This window comes from Cuculus canorus, chromosome 1, assembly GCF_017976375.1.
Source record: "Cuculus canorus isolate bCucCan1 chromosome 1, bCucCan1.pri, whole genome shotgun sequence".
Lineage (NCBI taxonomy): Eukaryota > Metazoa > Chordata > Aves > Cuculiformes > Cuculidae > Cuculus > Cuculus canorus.
The window spans coordinates 106230272-106246007 of NC_071401.1; the positions used below are offsets into that span (position 1 = coordinate 106230272).

Below are 15736 nucleotides of genomic sequence, written 5' to 3' on the forward strand. Positions count from 1 at the left end.
CACTAAGCTGCCCTCTGCTGTCCTCTGTCCTGAGACCTCCTGACCTCCAGACTGTGCAAGAGCTGTGCATGGGTTGGGCTGGATGCACACCTTTGAGCTGTGCATCCACCACAAAGCCACTTCTCCTGACTTAAGGCTGCTGGACCCGTGGTGCTGGCAGAGGATGCTCCTCTCTGCCTGGTGCAGCAGGAGGCATGGGGCACACCGAGCAGGGACGGGCTGCTCCAAAGACATCTCAGGTAGGGTAGGCGTTCCGCTCCTCCCAGTTACAATTGATTTGTACATACTGGGATTGCAGTGCTAACCTATGGACCTGGGGCTGGTTCAGACTCAAAGATGACTTTCATGGAAAAAGCAGAGAGACTTAACACTTCTCTTAACACTGTAAGCAAAGATAATTTTTAAAGTGTGTCAGCCATGAGATATTCCTCTTAACTTCTTTCAGTACTAGATTTGATTCTTTTCTTTTAAGTATATTTATACCTGAGGCAGCGATGTTACTGTTAAATTTGCATTTTTTTCATGGATTGACACAGATTAAGCCATGTATCAGATTTCTTTTGCTTCTTACAAAACAATTTTAAAGGATATATTTATTTGAATGTCAAATATAAACCAGGGAATAACTTAAAATATTTAATGCCAATGCACACCTGAACTTGGCTAAATTGCAATGAGTCTGAAGAAACTTAGAAAGAAACAGCTAGATTTTGCATTAACAGAATTAGGACAGTGTTTCTGTGTCAATGGAAGATAAGTGAAAATGATAAGCATGAAATACCATAATAAATTCACCACCAATCAACTAACTGATGAGCAGCAATACAACATTTTTAGCCAAAAAAATATTTAAATAATTTCAGCATGCTTACTCTATTTAGAAAATACTGGATTAGGAGTAACTGAGAAATTACTACTACATTGCCAATAGGCTTTTAGCACCATAACAGAAGGATGTTAAAGCTTTTACTGGTCTAGAATAGCTCTCTATATGTCTCCATTAAATGTTAGATGATGATTCAGCTAAGATGACTCGGCTAGTGCTGAGTTGTGTTGAAATAACAAATAGGCTTCAGGTACCGGTACAAACTCTGAAAAAAAAGTAAAGTACTTTTAAATCAAAAAGTAAATTAGAATTACTGGTATAATTTTATGGAAATTGTTTACTCACTAGAAGCTTATGTGGATATGGAAATTAAAATTATTTCTATTGTTCCATGTGTATTAGAGGAATATTATAACTTTCTGTCCCAACAAATCTCTCAATGGATTGAAGTTTAATTGAAGTCAGCTGCTAAATACATCTGAGAAATTAAATACATTCACTGTCCAGAGTACTTAGAAAACCTCAATAACCATATTACCTTTCTTCTCTTGAGCTGCATGCTCTATGTTTAAGTTGTGCATAACTTAGGTACAAAACTCAGAAACTGTACTTTTGAACAAGACTATAATAAGAAAAAATATGAAGACTATAATAATTATAAAATTAGGTCATATCAAGGATAAAAATTATTTATAAGATATTATAGTACTACACAAAATATTTATAATATTTACTTCGTTAATATTACCTCTATCCTCTATTCAGAAACTTTTATTTTTGAGTTAGTACTTTACTTTCACCCTTTTTTCCTATCAGTTTGAGTTGTAAATGTTTTGAACATTAAATTAAATATTCACAAATGCACAACACATTCTACTCTAGAGTGACATCTGAATCTTGTAACTGTGTGATTTGCATTCTTGATCACCCTTTTGCCTACATATATTTCCTCCAAAGGAACGAGGCATGCCCACATGCCTACTGTCAGCTCACAGGAGGCATGCATGCTGTTTATCTGTTTATATTTTAGGATTCAACATTAAAAGTTTGAAATAAAATCAATCCTTTCTAAACAGTCAGTCCTTCTCTTTCAGATGTATCCTGGCCTCTATCAAAAATAACATGGCCAGTAGGACTAGAGATATGATCATTCCCCTGTGGTCGGCACCTTGAATACTGTGTTCAGATTTGAGGTCCTCAGTATAAGACAGATATTGAGCTGCTGGAGCGTGTCCAGAGAAGAGTGATGAAACTGGTGAAGGGTCTCAAGTACAAGCCTTATATATAAGAAGTGGCTGAGGGAACTGGAGTTGTTTAGTCTGCAGAAGGGAAGGCTGAGGGGAGACCTTATCACTCTCTATAACTACTTGAAAGGAGGTTGTGGCAATATTGGTGTTGGTCTCTTCTCCCAAGAAACAAGTGATAGGATGAGAGGAAATGGCCTCAAGTTGCACCGGGGAAGTTTTAGACTGGATATTAGGAAAAATTTCTTCTCCAAAAAAGTTGTAAAGAATTTAAACAGGGTGACCAGGAAAGCTGTTGGATCACAGTTCCTGAAGGTGTTTAAATGACATGTAGATGCAGTGCTCAGTGATATGGTTCAGTGGTGAACTTGTCAGTGTTAAGTTAAGAGCTCGACATGGTCATATAGATCTTTTTCAAACTAAATGACTATGATTCCATGATTCCATGTTTCCCTAGCACACAATTTCTGTTAAAAATATTAAAATCCCACTAAAATAAGTTCTTAAAAAAAATCAACTAAAATATAGGAACATTTACAATCATCCAAGTTCAGCAAGAATATATTTTGTCTCAGAGTGCTCAAGTCAGAAAGTTATGGAGCTTTTATAAAGTGTATGCGTGTATGTATATATTACATACACATACGTGTGTATGCCTATGTATGTGTACATACATCACTACCAACATAAAAAGAACCAGCAAGAACATCTATCACTGTTTTTTACTATGGATATATTAGTGATTTTGCCAGTCATAAGCACGGCTAAAAGAAGACCATGGCATTTGACATTCCTGGTGACAACTACAGTAAATGAGACAATGATGTTGATGTCAAGTTCTTTGCCTATAAAGCAAAATGGGCTGAACAGCAGAAAGAAAAGTTTTGTTGTCTTGTAAAAGCTTAATACTTCAAAATTCTCTTTCTACCAAAAATACAAAAATACTTTTTTTTCTCCAGTGATTCACTCTCTGTCAACTTTCAACTCTGATCTTTAGATATGAAATAAAAAACAATTATATTCTTTATGAGAAAATATATTTTAATCACAAAGTAAACAAGCAATTTTGACCAAAATTTCCTAACAAAGAAGATCACGTGTGGTACACCAGTAAATATGCAAAGTTATAAATGGCAGAACATATGCATGTACAGTAAAAACCAGTATATAGCATAGTAGTATAAACAGTATATTGCAATTAATAGTAATCATGGTATTACTCTGTATAATAGTTTTTCTGAGGGATAGTTAAGACAGTATTAATACATCGCTACTTCAGCATCAAAAGAACAATATTTCGACGTTTCCCATGATCATAAACAGGTAAGTTGTAAAACACAGGCATTCAAACAACAATCACCTTTCTTAAAAATGAATTTATCAGAAAAAAGTAATACGTGCTAGAAGAATATATCATAGCCTAGGAAATTAATGAATGATATTTCATATATATGTAAACATTTTATGTGTTTAATATCGCCTCCAAGATTTGTGGTCATGTCCCCCCACCCCACCCAGGTCCTGTTATAATGAAAAGCACAGATGCATGTGGGAATAAATCCCCTTAATTTCCTTCCATACTGTTTTTCATTGCAGTAGTATTTGTCAGAAATAGTAAGTTCTTCCCTCTCTTCCCAAATCTGATTTCACTCATTTGAGCTGTGGTAGAGTAGAACCTAGGCTACAAAATTTGCAGGTCCAAGAGTCTCCTATGGGAAAGTAAAGAATAAAGCTTTGTCCAAAGAAGTGTAAGCTCAGATAAAGCAAACACCTTTCACAGAGTTTTATTGTGGCCCTTGCTGGATCACTTTAGTCCTGCCCTTGACAGGCACAGCTAGAACTTGGATCACAATGATTTTTGCAGGCAGTTCATAATGTCACTTTATATGCCATGATCTTGTTTGGGGAAGCATCACAGAGACTCTAAAGAATTGGAGAAGATTCACAGAGGCTGTAAAGAAGCACAAGGTTATTTTATCTTTTAAAAGACCATTTGGAGAAGAAGCATTTTGAAATCTCTCTATATTGTAAATATAAAAGTCTTTTAAAGCATTGCTATATGGCTACACCTGAATGCTTTTGTGAAAATTCTAGTTAAGTGATGCAGAAACCAACCCTGTCCCTTTTCATTTAAAATCATACTTTTTTTACTTGGGTTATGCAATTTAAGTGTAACCCAATTAAATGAATATATATTACATAATCACACACTTCTCAGAGTAATTTCTTTTAGTATTTTAACTATGACGTGCAAAAATAACCCACCTAGGGAACATCATTGAGTATTCTGTCAATTGACAGGTAAATATACAACATTAACAGCAATCAACAAAGAATCTGTCAACTACAATTGCATTATATGTTGGCTTTATTATTTCTCAGAAAGGAGGAGCTAGGTACTTTCCATAACATCTAGCTCTGCATGATAGCTGCATTCTGCTACTGGAGTTATTTTTGCATCACAGACAGCAAAGCCAAATGGTATACCATTCAAATGGCATTCCTGTAAAATCTTCCTTACCCAGCAGTTGTTTCTAGTATGAATATTGCTAATATTTAATTAAGAGGAACATTAAACTCTTATGCAAACATATTCTTCTAATTTCAAGGAGACTTGATTCAGATCCATAACTTTTAATGCATTCCACAATGGATCTCTCTAATCATTACGTATCACAATATCATTAAGATGTAAAAACATATTTACACCTTTGTTTTTCCCTTAGCCAAATAGTAGCAATTTGCTAATGTGGTGGATTTAGAGTTCCCCATCCCAAGAGAAGAAAGGAAGTAGTCTGAAACCCTAAGGTCAAATAGCTAACTACAGATGACATCAAATGACTGATTACAACTGCAGTTTCCAAAAGATGTGCTGCTCTTAAGCTCCCATATCTTTGTCAAATTTACTCATGGCTAATTAACATCCCGAACTGATTGTCTTCAGTAATGCTTCTGTGAGAAATTAATATCTATATCTCCATCTATTTTAGTTTTTCATACAAGAAAATCAGACTAAATAGTCAGAATCACAAACTTTCAAGCAGCTGAAAAACAATGAATTGAAACAGAAAGTGTAGTATTTTTACTCTGAGAACTAGCTTTCTTAATAAAAGGTAGTACTTGAAGAGATATAGAGATACAGACTTTTTACTGAGCAACAAGTATGCCTTGGAAAAATTTCAGTCAATGTATTTCAAGCGTTATTAGATTTGTGCCTCGGTTTCCACATCCATAAAAGCAAAGGGCTTTTTTAGTCATAATTAGTTAATATATTTAAATATTCATAAGTGTAGGATGCATCACTTAGGCACACATTACAGCCTGCTAGTTTGGGCAGTGCATTTTCCATATGTAAATTATTTGTGGATAGGTGAGGCAGTTCTCAGTTCCACTCACTCCAGTGCCTCTTTCCTTAACGCTTTTGATTTGTCAAAGCAAGTGAAGTGGCACATTTATTGATATATATATTCTTACTTTTGTAAAAAAAAAAAGTTACTCAAGCTGCAGATCACCTTTGAGACAACATGACTGTCATATAATACCCACTCCGAGCATACTGACAGCCACTCCTATAACTTTTGGTTATTTTAGCGACTTTCATCATATATATTTTCCAATTGACCACATCACATTTAGCCGAATTAAACAGAAAACCTGAATTCAATTTTCAATACTTTTCCCCCTCTTTGTAATCTACGTATTTCTAAAAAAAAAAAAAAAACCCTAAAAAAATTGCCAGGTGTAATGGTAATAGTATGTTGCTCATTATGGGTATATTTATTTATACAGATGGATAGGAATATAATCTCAGCAAGAACTGAGTTGCCCTTTAAATAAAAATAATCATCTGGCTATTTCAGACAAGTATCAGTGTATGCAGTAGGAAGTCTCACTCTCAAATATTACCATGACTCATCTACTTTCCTGTTCTGACAGTGATGTTCTTTTCTCTGTTGAAGTGCAGTCTTGACAACCCCTGCACAAGCTGCAACACTGCGTTAAATCCCCCTTTCTAATCTTTATTTTAAACTGCAGTTATTATCCATTTGTATCCATAAAGTTACCCAGTATAATCTCCACGTTTACAAGGTTCCTTCACGCACCTGTAAAATTTGCTGCTTTTATCAATGCAAACATTTGAAACAGCATTTGAGTAGTAAGATTATCAACAGAAAAGGTACAGCTGATTATAGTCTCGAAGTCTCACAACTCTCTGGAAATAGAGGAGTTAATCAACCCACACAGTTTTGAAAGCTTGCAGTGAAACACAAGGTTGTACTGCAGATGTGTGAGGCATACAGAAGGTGTGGCCCGAGCTCTCTGCATGCATATTTAAATACATAAAATTATATGGCCTCAAGGTTGCTATTAAAGAATAACCCCCCCCGAAGAGGAAGAATTACACAGTAAAACAAGGTCTGAAGCATTTCTTCAAATAGAGAGCTGAGAAGAAGAGAAGGAAAAGCCTGGGTTACTCACGATTCTTTTCACCTCTCCACCTTGACCCCGCTTTTATTCTAGGCGTGATGTCCGCAGCAGTAGTTATGTCTACTAGCCCAAGCAGCAGCAGCAGTGACAGCACAGCCATGCCAGGTAACAAAAAAATAAATAACTTCTACCTGGAGTACTGATAGAGATGAATTAAAAGACTTTCCTTAGGAATGAATAATCGGAGCTAACAGCACTTACTCAGCAGAGGCAGAGGGAGATGTAAAATATTATTCCTACTAGAAATGTTTATTCAAAATTGTATTTCTATTGCATCGCTTATTTCCTTTATCCAGGGAATGTAAAAACAGAAGAGTCGTACAGGCTTCCCCTAACCAGCAGCCTCTGGCACTCAGACTCTGGCAGCTTTCTGTGGTGCCTCAGAAGCCACCGGCTCCTCACCTGCCTCTGCCACCTCTCAGCCCTTTCCAATGTTTATCAACATTCCCCGCAGCACCCTAGCAGGGGACACAGCCAGCCTGAAACCGGAGGAGTTTTTTCTCCTTCACTTGCATATTTCACTGCAGTTTCACAGAGCTGATGACATGGAACATTTTAATGTTGACACTCCAAACTCATTACATTTATCAGTGGGTGCAAACCACACTTTGTAAAGCTTCCTCCTTTACCCACAAAGAGAGGCAAAGGAAAGGAGGAAATATAACATGTCTAGGAAGAGAAAAAAAGGCTTAAAAAAGAATATTTTTTTCTTTCTTTTTCTTTTAAATTGCTCAATAACTCTCTTATTCAGCATAAATATATTCTTTTTCTAGGGAAAATAATACAAACAATATTACCTCCTGATCAGATTTCTGTCAGCAGACTTCAGGAATAAACAGTTCAGTAAGAGAAGCTCTGAGAATTCACGTATATAGTCTGCTACCTAACAAACATTCACCCTGCAGCACAACAGCCTCTGGGCAGCCAGTGTCCATTCAAGCAGACTCCAGTGTGTACAGCATTAACGGCGGTATTGTTAGAACTTATTTAACCCTGTATCTCTCAGTGCCAGGGAGCTAGATCATAAAATTCCCCATGGTGATTGAAACAGTCTCGAACAAAAATTATTTGCTAACCCTTTCACTACTGTTACAAAATCATTCAACACAACCTGTGGAAGCCCAGGAAAGCTTCATCCTGAGAGGTTAAAATCACTATAAGACCAGAGTGCTTTTCCCTTACAGTGATAGAGGGCTTTAGCCCGGATGAAGTCTATATTTATATTCAATAAAAGAAAGTGCAAATACCTTTGATAAAGATGTTCTTTAGCAACATAAGCATTGGCCTCAGGAATACCTACAATTCTAACTTTCTTATACAATGGTATAACCTACTTTCTGAACAGAACAGCTATTCATTATCATTCTACAACCTGACCTTCTGCATCACACATTGCATACTGGCTGTTGTGTAGATGCTATGAGTATAACTGAGCTGCAGAATTAAGGAAGTTTTTGAATAAAGGTCTGGAATAAATTTCTAGATACAATTCCAGTTGCAGAGATAAGAGAGACAACGCAAGATATTTCAGTCTTAGTACTGCTTCTATTAATTTATAGTGTTCACAGTCACTGCTTTTTATGAAATTTGAGTTCAAAATGATTAGTGTTATTGAATTACCCCAGTGACCAGTTAAAGTATGACCATCTGAAGCCATTCATCTCTAGACGTTCTCGTGTTAGTCATGGTAACTTTCCAAAACAGTCCAGGAACAACTTTTTGACTTTAGATGACTGCAGAGATACTGTATCAGTAAGTTTTACATGACTATTAAAATACTTATCCATGAGTCCTTTAAAAGGAACAGTGTTTCTTCATTTGGACCAGCTGGAGATATCAGGAAAGGATATCGCTCTTATTTGCTCAACTACCTGAAAGGAGGTTGTGGAGAGGAGGGAGCTGGCCTCTTCTCCCAAGTGACAGGGGACAGGACAAGGAGGAATGGTCTTAAACTCCACCAGGGGAGGTTCAGGCTGGACATCAGGAAAAAATTTTTCACAGAAAGGATTGTTGGGCACTGGAACAGGCTGCCCAGGGAGGTGGCTGAGTCACCTTCCCTGGAGGTGTTTGAGGGACAGGTGGACGAGGTGCTGAGGGGCATGGTTTAGAGAGTGTTAGGAATGGTTGGACTCCATGATCCAGTGGGTCCTTTCCAACCTGGTGATTCTATGATTCTATGATTTCAAATTAGGCGGTGTTCAGTGCAAAAAGCAATTTACAGCACAGGACAAAAAGAACGGATGATCTGTCAAATCTCATGCATGTTACATATTACAAGTAGTCTTCAGTTTGGTTCTGACTCCAGCAGCCCCTGTATGGCTCTTCTACCTCTGCAGATGAATAGAAGAGGGTGGTTTCTGCATACAGATCCAGCACCGTATCTGGACAGGGAAAGAGTTGCCAAGTCCTCATCTCAGTGGAATACCCTGATTAAGAAGTTGAGTTTCTTTCTGACCATTATATTCTACAGGAGTTCACGTTCATGGGCTGCAGAACAATGGAGAATCACTCTTACACCTGCCATTTGGCCTTTGTCACATAGAAAAAATAGTTCCTATGATAACATACAGCATTCTTGAAACGGTTAGGAATTTCAGACTGTCTTTTTTTTTGAAGCACATTCTAACTGTACCTCCTTAACTCAAGCCAGGGAAGTGTGTCAACACTCTCTCTCTAAAGATGACTCATCATGTTGCTAGTTATATAAGACACTTAAATGTACCAAGTTGTTCACTGCATCAAAATAGGCACAGGAAAAAAAACCCAAACTTCAGTTAATACAAGGTGGTCCTTTAGGAGCACATTAGCTGCAATGTGGAATGGTGTAGTTTATTCTGAATGTAGAGAAATTGCCTTTTCAAAAGACAGCTGCAGTTTTGAGCACTGAAACCAAAAGGCTTTCTGATAGAGCAGTTTGCTGAGTAACGGACAGAATATAAATATTTTCAAGGCACAACTCGAAACTGCCTCATAGAAGAAACCCCTGCCTTGTAGTTACTACTTGTTATCCTTTGTTTGGTTCCAGATCCAAATGCTATAAAGCCTTGTACTATGCAAAAGTTAAATGGTGAACCAGGCTGGTATTTCAGCAGATGTCTTCTGAACAATCAAGCCACACAGTGGTTTTGTCTAGTAGGCAGTCTTACATGGAGTTAGTGGAAAGTTTTGGAACTGTAGATCAGATGGATTTTATCTTACAAGACTAAGGGAAGGATACTTTTACAGATACGAAACCTGCTTGAACATTTTTGCACAGATTGCATCCATTTATCCTGTCACAGGAGAAGGACCTATTGCCTTTAGAAAAGCTGCCCCATATTCTCATCCCAAATGCAGTCAGACAGGGAAAACTTACCACCAAAAAAAGCTTTCATATCTACCAGTGTGCCTCATGCACAGTGTTGCTGATTAGCCGGATAGCGGACAACTACTGCCATAGGAGCAATGCCAGTCCACTGCCTTCCTCACTGGAGTAACAGCAAGTAAAACCAAACTGATTAAGTATTCAGAGTTGTAAGGCTCAATAAAAGGTGGCCTGCTTCTAAGATTTGGTGTTTTATAGCTCATTTAACTAGTTTCGGTTTCTGCTTTATAACTTCTGCTCATGTCAGTTCCCTAGCAATTTGAAAGCTTACTCAAAAGCAATGTAATTAATTCTGGAATTAGTCAAGTGGACAAGTTTTTCAGAGATTCAGTAGACCTCATGAAGATGTTACACCAATACTGGATGCCTTTCTGATTTATATGTTGCAGCTTAGTCACAAGTTAAGGACCTGAAGGTAAAATTATGAAATGAATTTATGGTCTATGTTATGCTAGTTCTATCTAGCTTTAATGTATGTCATTCCCTAAAATCGCCGGTCATGTTTAATTTCTTTTCTCCTCAGCTTTCATTATGACCCAGCCATTTAATTATTGTCTCCGTGTGACATAGATGAAAGTCACTAGCAATTTACTGCACAGTTCTTTCCTTGGATAAGATATCTTCCAGAGAGCTTAACAGAGCAGAAATTTTTCTGAAGTTCTCTCTCCTTTCATCAGACGTTTCACCTTCACCTTCTTCTAAAGGGTAGCAGAGCTCTCTACAGTATCTTGGCACAGCCTTCCAGGAAGTGTTTGCAACAACTTTCCTCTCTCTGCACAGGGATACATCATTGACTGAGCCAGGATAAAAGTTACAGCCTCTCTCACTGGAAGCCTACAAGGCCATAGAGACTTTAAGGCGAGACAGAACAACAGTTACAGGACCTATTAAAGTTAAAAATTAGCCAGGTTTTATTTTGCAGCCCCTGTAACTTTAGCAAGTCTGAGGAGATCCGCTCAGACACAGCAATGTTTTCCAAAGAAACATTGCAATCCTGCGAAGTGAAGGCGACACACGTGTAATTCAGCAGTGTGGGTATGGACCATACCTGCACACCATTTTACACCTGCAAACTAGGGGAAATGGTAAAGTTACACAATCAGCTTGGTAGGAATTTTTTGTTTTGTTTGAAATATAGAACTATTAAAGACAACAACTAAACAAAGGATTCTGAAACATTCTGTAGCTTATAGAGAGTACTTAACATGCCTTACTACTCTTCTTATCATCCAAATGCATAAAAGAAAAAATAGGCAAAATTTAATATTCTACTAACACACGCTTCACTCTTTCTTTTTACTTATCAAACACCAACACTGCACTCAGCACTGTATAAATATATAAAGTGACATTACCTCTCCCTAAAGACTTCATGGTACAGCACAACTATGTCTTAAAAGTAATCATTTCTATGAGAGCACATTTGTTTCTTAATTTTCTCACTGTTGAGCATTTAAGTTCTCAACATTATACATTTTGCTAGCACCTTTTGAGTTCTTGGTGATAGAGGAAAACAAATGTGTTCTACATAAATAGATATACATTTATAAATCTTTAAGAGCATGTACCTACCCACGCTTCCTGCTAATAAACTCACAAACACATAAACAAAGCAACAGTTTCACAATTAAAAAATCAGTTTTGATGCATATTATTTCATCTTGATTAAAGCTACATTTGAGTAAACCAGTCTTGGTTCCTTACAGAAATACTTATTTATTGTATACAATTAACATGGAATAAAGTTCTTCTTAATGAAAAATTTAAAAGAGATGATCTGGATTTTTTTGAGGGAAAAACCACAATTTTTCTTACCCATGCAGCTTATCAATTTTCCATCTATCCTTGTGCCCTCAAGGTAATATAGATTTTTATTTTTAAGTGCAAGGTTCTGAGGCTATCAATTATAAAAGAGATTTCAAAACACACATGGATCAAAGAATATCATCAGACTTATTTTTTCCATCTGAATGCAGAATAGTAGGCATTAGACAAAGTTTGTAAAGCTAAGTCAGCAACTACTGTATCTTACAAGAGAAATTTCACATTGTTGGCCTAACCAGTTGGAGGAAAACAAGAATAATGACTGCATTTTTTCTTATCTCATAACCCATAATTTTTTCTCTTTGCTTACAATAGGCACCAGGATGCAAGTGAAAGAAATCTGATCCAAGGATGTATTACAGAGAAGGATTTTTGTTGTTAAGAATGCAAACTAAATTCCCATGAGATACCTCCAAACTTGCACTCAGGCAAAAAAAAATCAGCCTTCCTAAGCAACCTAGACATCTGAGACACTGTTACCCGGTAAAGCCTACATAAGAAAATGGCTCTTAGAAGCTGCTATTTGAGTTGGAGGTGGCTGACTTGCTTTTCCTACCACAGCATCTCAGGAGAGTTTATGCATTTACAATCACTATTAAAAAAATATCCCCCAAAAAACCCAACTGCCCCCCCAAAGTAGTCAAGTGGCTAAAGACCAGTTGAGTCAGGGTATCCAAGTGATAATACTGTAGGCTACCAAGTCACATTCCTTCCTCTACCTTCTCCTAGAGTTACAAACAGCTTCTATACAATAGAAAATTACTTCTATAAAATCAAAAAGTACCAACAGATTCTGAATCCCAATGCATCACTAATAAAGCAAGCATGATATTCGCAAAAGCAGCACATCTCAATATCCCTTCTTAGCTCTGGCACTAAATCAGCAAAAACCCTTGAGTACATCTCAGGACCCTTACACCACAGCACTTCAGTCTTTTAAAGGCACTCTGTCGTTCACTGTTTTGACCCCAAACCAGGAGCCATAGCATTCCTTCTTAGTTATATAGGATTTTTTTTGTGTGACTGTACAACTAACAGATCTACACAGTTCTAAGTGAACTGATATTTCAGCATAGGCAGTGTTTTATCTCAGAAAAAAGGAGAAGCTATATGAAACTGATGCAAGAGCGCTTCCCAGATCATGTTGACAATAAAATTTTGTAAGATAATGCTAGCACTTATAACATGAAGCTTATGGATTAAACATGTCCCAAACACATTTAATGTATGCAAGATATTTATCATTATCTGCTCTAACAAACTGGTAATCTTTATCCTATTAATTCAGGCAAATGTAGGAGTGTTTACTGACTGGTGGAGAATTATAAGGATATATTCAGACAAAAATAAACACAAGAAAAATAAAACAAATAACTGAATATTGTTTAATGCAAAAATATGCCAGCCTACTCAGCTCTCAAAATAAACTGCTAAACTGTGATCTGTCTTCTCTGTTTCAAAAACATTGTTAGGCTAATCTGTCAAGCCTAATTTGCATTTCTATATTTACTTTTCCTCACCCACTTAAAATGTGTTAGTGGTTTTCAAGAAAGCATTCAGAGAAGATGTGGATATTTTATGACTGCAAGATCGAAGTCAAAGCATGCAGCATTTTTCTGTTTTTTTGACTTATGCTTCTAAACTTTCTTCCATTTTAGTTAATTGCTCCTTACTGGAATCTTATTTTCCTTTCCACTTGACTTTGACTTCTTCATTCTTCTGGTGTACTCTCTTTTTTTATCCCAGCATATCCTCCACTTGCTTTTCTTCGCGTCCTTTTTCTGTCTCTCCAGTTAACTAACCCCTCCTCTCCACTGATGTACTGCATGGAAGAAATGCAAAGGAAAGATATTTGGGCTGAGAACTATGCTAACAAGAGTGAACAACAGACGATGAGAAATCAGGATAAGTGTGGCATTATCTCAACAATTGATTTGGACTAGATAACATGAGATAAAAATGTGACACAGCTTGTACGATAGTCCTGTTCCACTTTTCATCTCAAAATACCTGATGTCAGAGGCAGCATAAAAAAATAAAATATGAATTTTATCCCAGCAAATGGAGATGTTCTGGCACTCATTTTGTTCACTTTGGAAAAGAAATTGCTTTTTACAAATGCATGCTGACTCAGGTATGATGCTGGATCACAAAATAAGCTAATTTTTCTGGGGATGGGTGGCATTAGAAGCACAGGGTACTATTTCGGCAGACAGGCAGAGAAGATGTACTATGAAAAAAAAGCGTAAAAGCAGGTACAAGAGTCTGGACGCACTTTTTCTGCATATGCCAACAACATTCCAACCTAAATTACAATGCAGTGAAGGCATTACACTATCTTTATCCACATGATTGGGAGCACTTCCTCTGCAGTGCTTCCATACCGATCAGAACAAGAATGAAGGTCAACGTCTCAAAGCCTAATAAAAAAAAATCCCAGTTGAAGGATGACTAAAAGGCAATTGCACTGGAATTAATGAATGGATATTTTTTAAAAAGACTTTTTTTCTTTTTCCACTCTCTCTGGGAAAACATAATTCTTTAATGTTGAACTTTGGTTTTAGGAGACTAAGTAACTTATAATAATTTTAGCAATTATATGGATTGTGTCCCAAATGGTGCAATTAATTTGCTGACCATAGCAGAACTATAGAAAATTGTGAGCATCTGGCCTCCTCTGCTTTGATCAACATTTTCAAAGCCTACTTGAGATAGATGGATGCTCCTTCCTATTAAGAGAACAATGGGAACTGGATTTCCATGTATCCAGAGAGACGGCAGTAATACAGTTTTTAGCAGTCAGTGGAAGTTAGTGGTCTGACTTCTATTTGTGCCTTTGAAAATTTCCGCAGTGGGGTTCTCTGGGTGAATTGGAGCTATGGAGTAATCTCCTAAATTGGAACAGAATCAATAAGCTAATTGAAAAAATTTACCCTAAATTCTAATTTAAGTCCTGAGCTGATGGAATTAAAACTGTCATATTTTTAATAGCTGTATGGATATAAAAAATCCTCGCCACTAACTGATATGTCATAAAGAGCATGGACTAAAATTATCATCTAAAATCATTGGTATATATTGATATTCAGAACATAGGCCATTGCACCTGGCTTTTATTTATCCATCAAACTAAAATATACTTTTTTAGCTAATCTAGGGCAGCTTTTCACTCTAACTTTCATGCTGTACTACCATACACAGATGTGTTAATGTGTTAATGAAAGTCAGCTCAATGACAAAAGTGGGTTTTGTGAGTTCCATACTTTCTAATGCAGAAAATCACCAAGACACATTAATAAACATTCATAAGTACATGAACTACTTGAAAGTAATAACTTCAGTAATAAAATCAATACTTTTCTCATAGTATTTAGTGACTGCTTCCAATATAAGCTCAGACTCAATTAACGCTCAGCAGCTTTCATCTGTTAGATGAAATTTCTTATATGCCACCATAAGGCTTGCTTAAGATTGGGTTCACTTTATCATTTTCATTCTATCACAAAAAGAAGCATTATTTTGGGAAATCATTGAATATATGCACATGAAATAAACAGGAAATAAGTGGAAACATCCAAGCAACTATTTTAAGTATTATAAAATCATATTTTGGAAACATTAAATGTGAACATTTTGTTTTGAAAAAAAGAATGAAACACCCATAAAATGCAAATGCACCTCTTTGCTTTATTTGTGGGAATAAAAATTTGTACATTTAATTGAAAGGTATGCTTTTAACAAAAGCCGTGTGGCTGTAGTAATCAAATTCTTCTTAATATTACCAGAATGTGGCTAAATTATGCTAGGGAAAAGATGAATTTTTGAGAGGCAGTTATGTAGTAACATAACTTGTTATCACGCTTTTTTTTTACAGATAAGATAGATATATTGTGCATAAAACAAAAATAAGTAATAATCATCAAATCAAAATGGAAAACATTCAACTTTAGTAATGGAATGTAAGAGTGATTATTGTAACTTCTTGTAAGA

The 15736-nt window shown here is 36.4% G+C and overlaps 1 protein-coding gene across 6 annotated transcripts in view; it reads right to left on the minus strand.

Moving 5' to 3' along the window:
* The window catches only part of ROBO1 (roundabout guidance receptor 1), a 620749-nt gene that overhangs the window by 503714 nt on the left and 101299 nt on the right, over positions 1 to 15736 (minus strand). For 2 of the 6 annotated variants that reach the window (XM_054076888.1, XM_054076894.1), the window contains exon 1: positions 6550 to 6725. The exons of 1 other annotated variant lie outside the window; for it this stretch is intronic. In XM_054076888.1, coding sequence (XP_053932863.1) covers positions 6550 to 6658 — 109 coding nt within the window. In that variant the 5' untranslated portion in view covers positions 6659 to 6725. Of the gene's footprint in view, positions 1 to 6549; positions 6726 to 7805; positions 7855 to 15736 lie in introns of those variants that run through there. 3 more of the 6 variants (XM_054076906.1, XM_054076874.1, XM_054076902.1) reach the window with 2 other exon arrangements.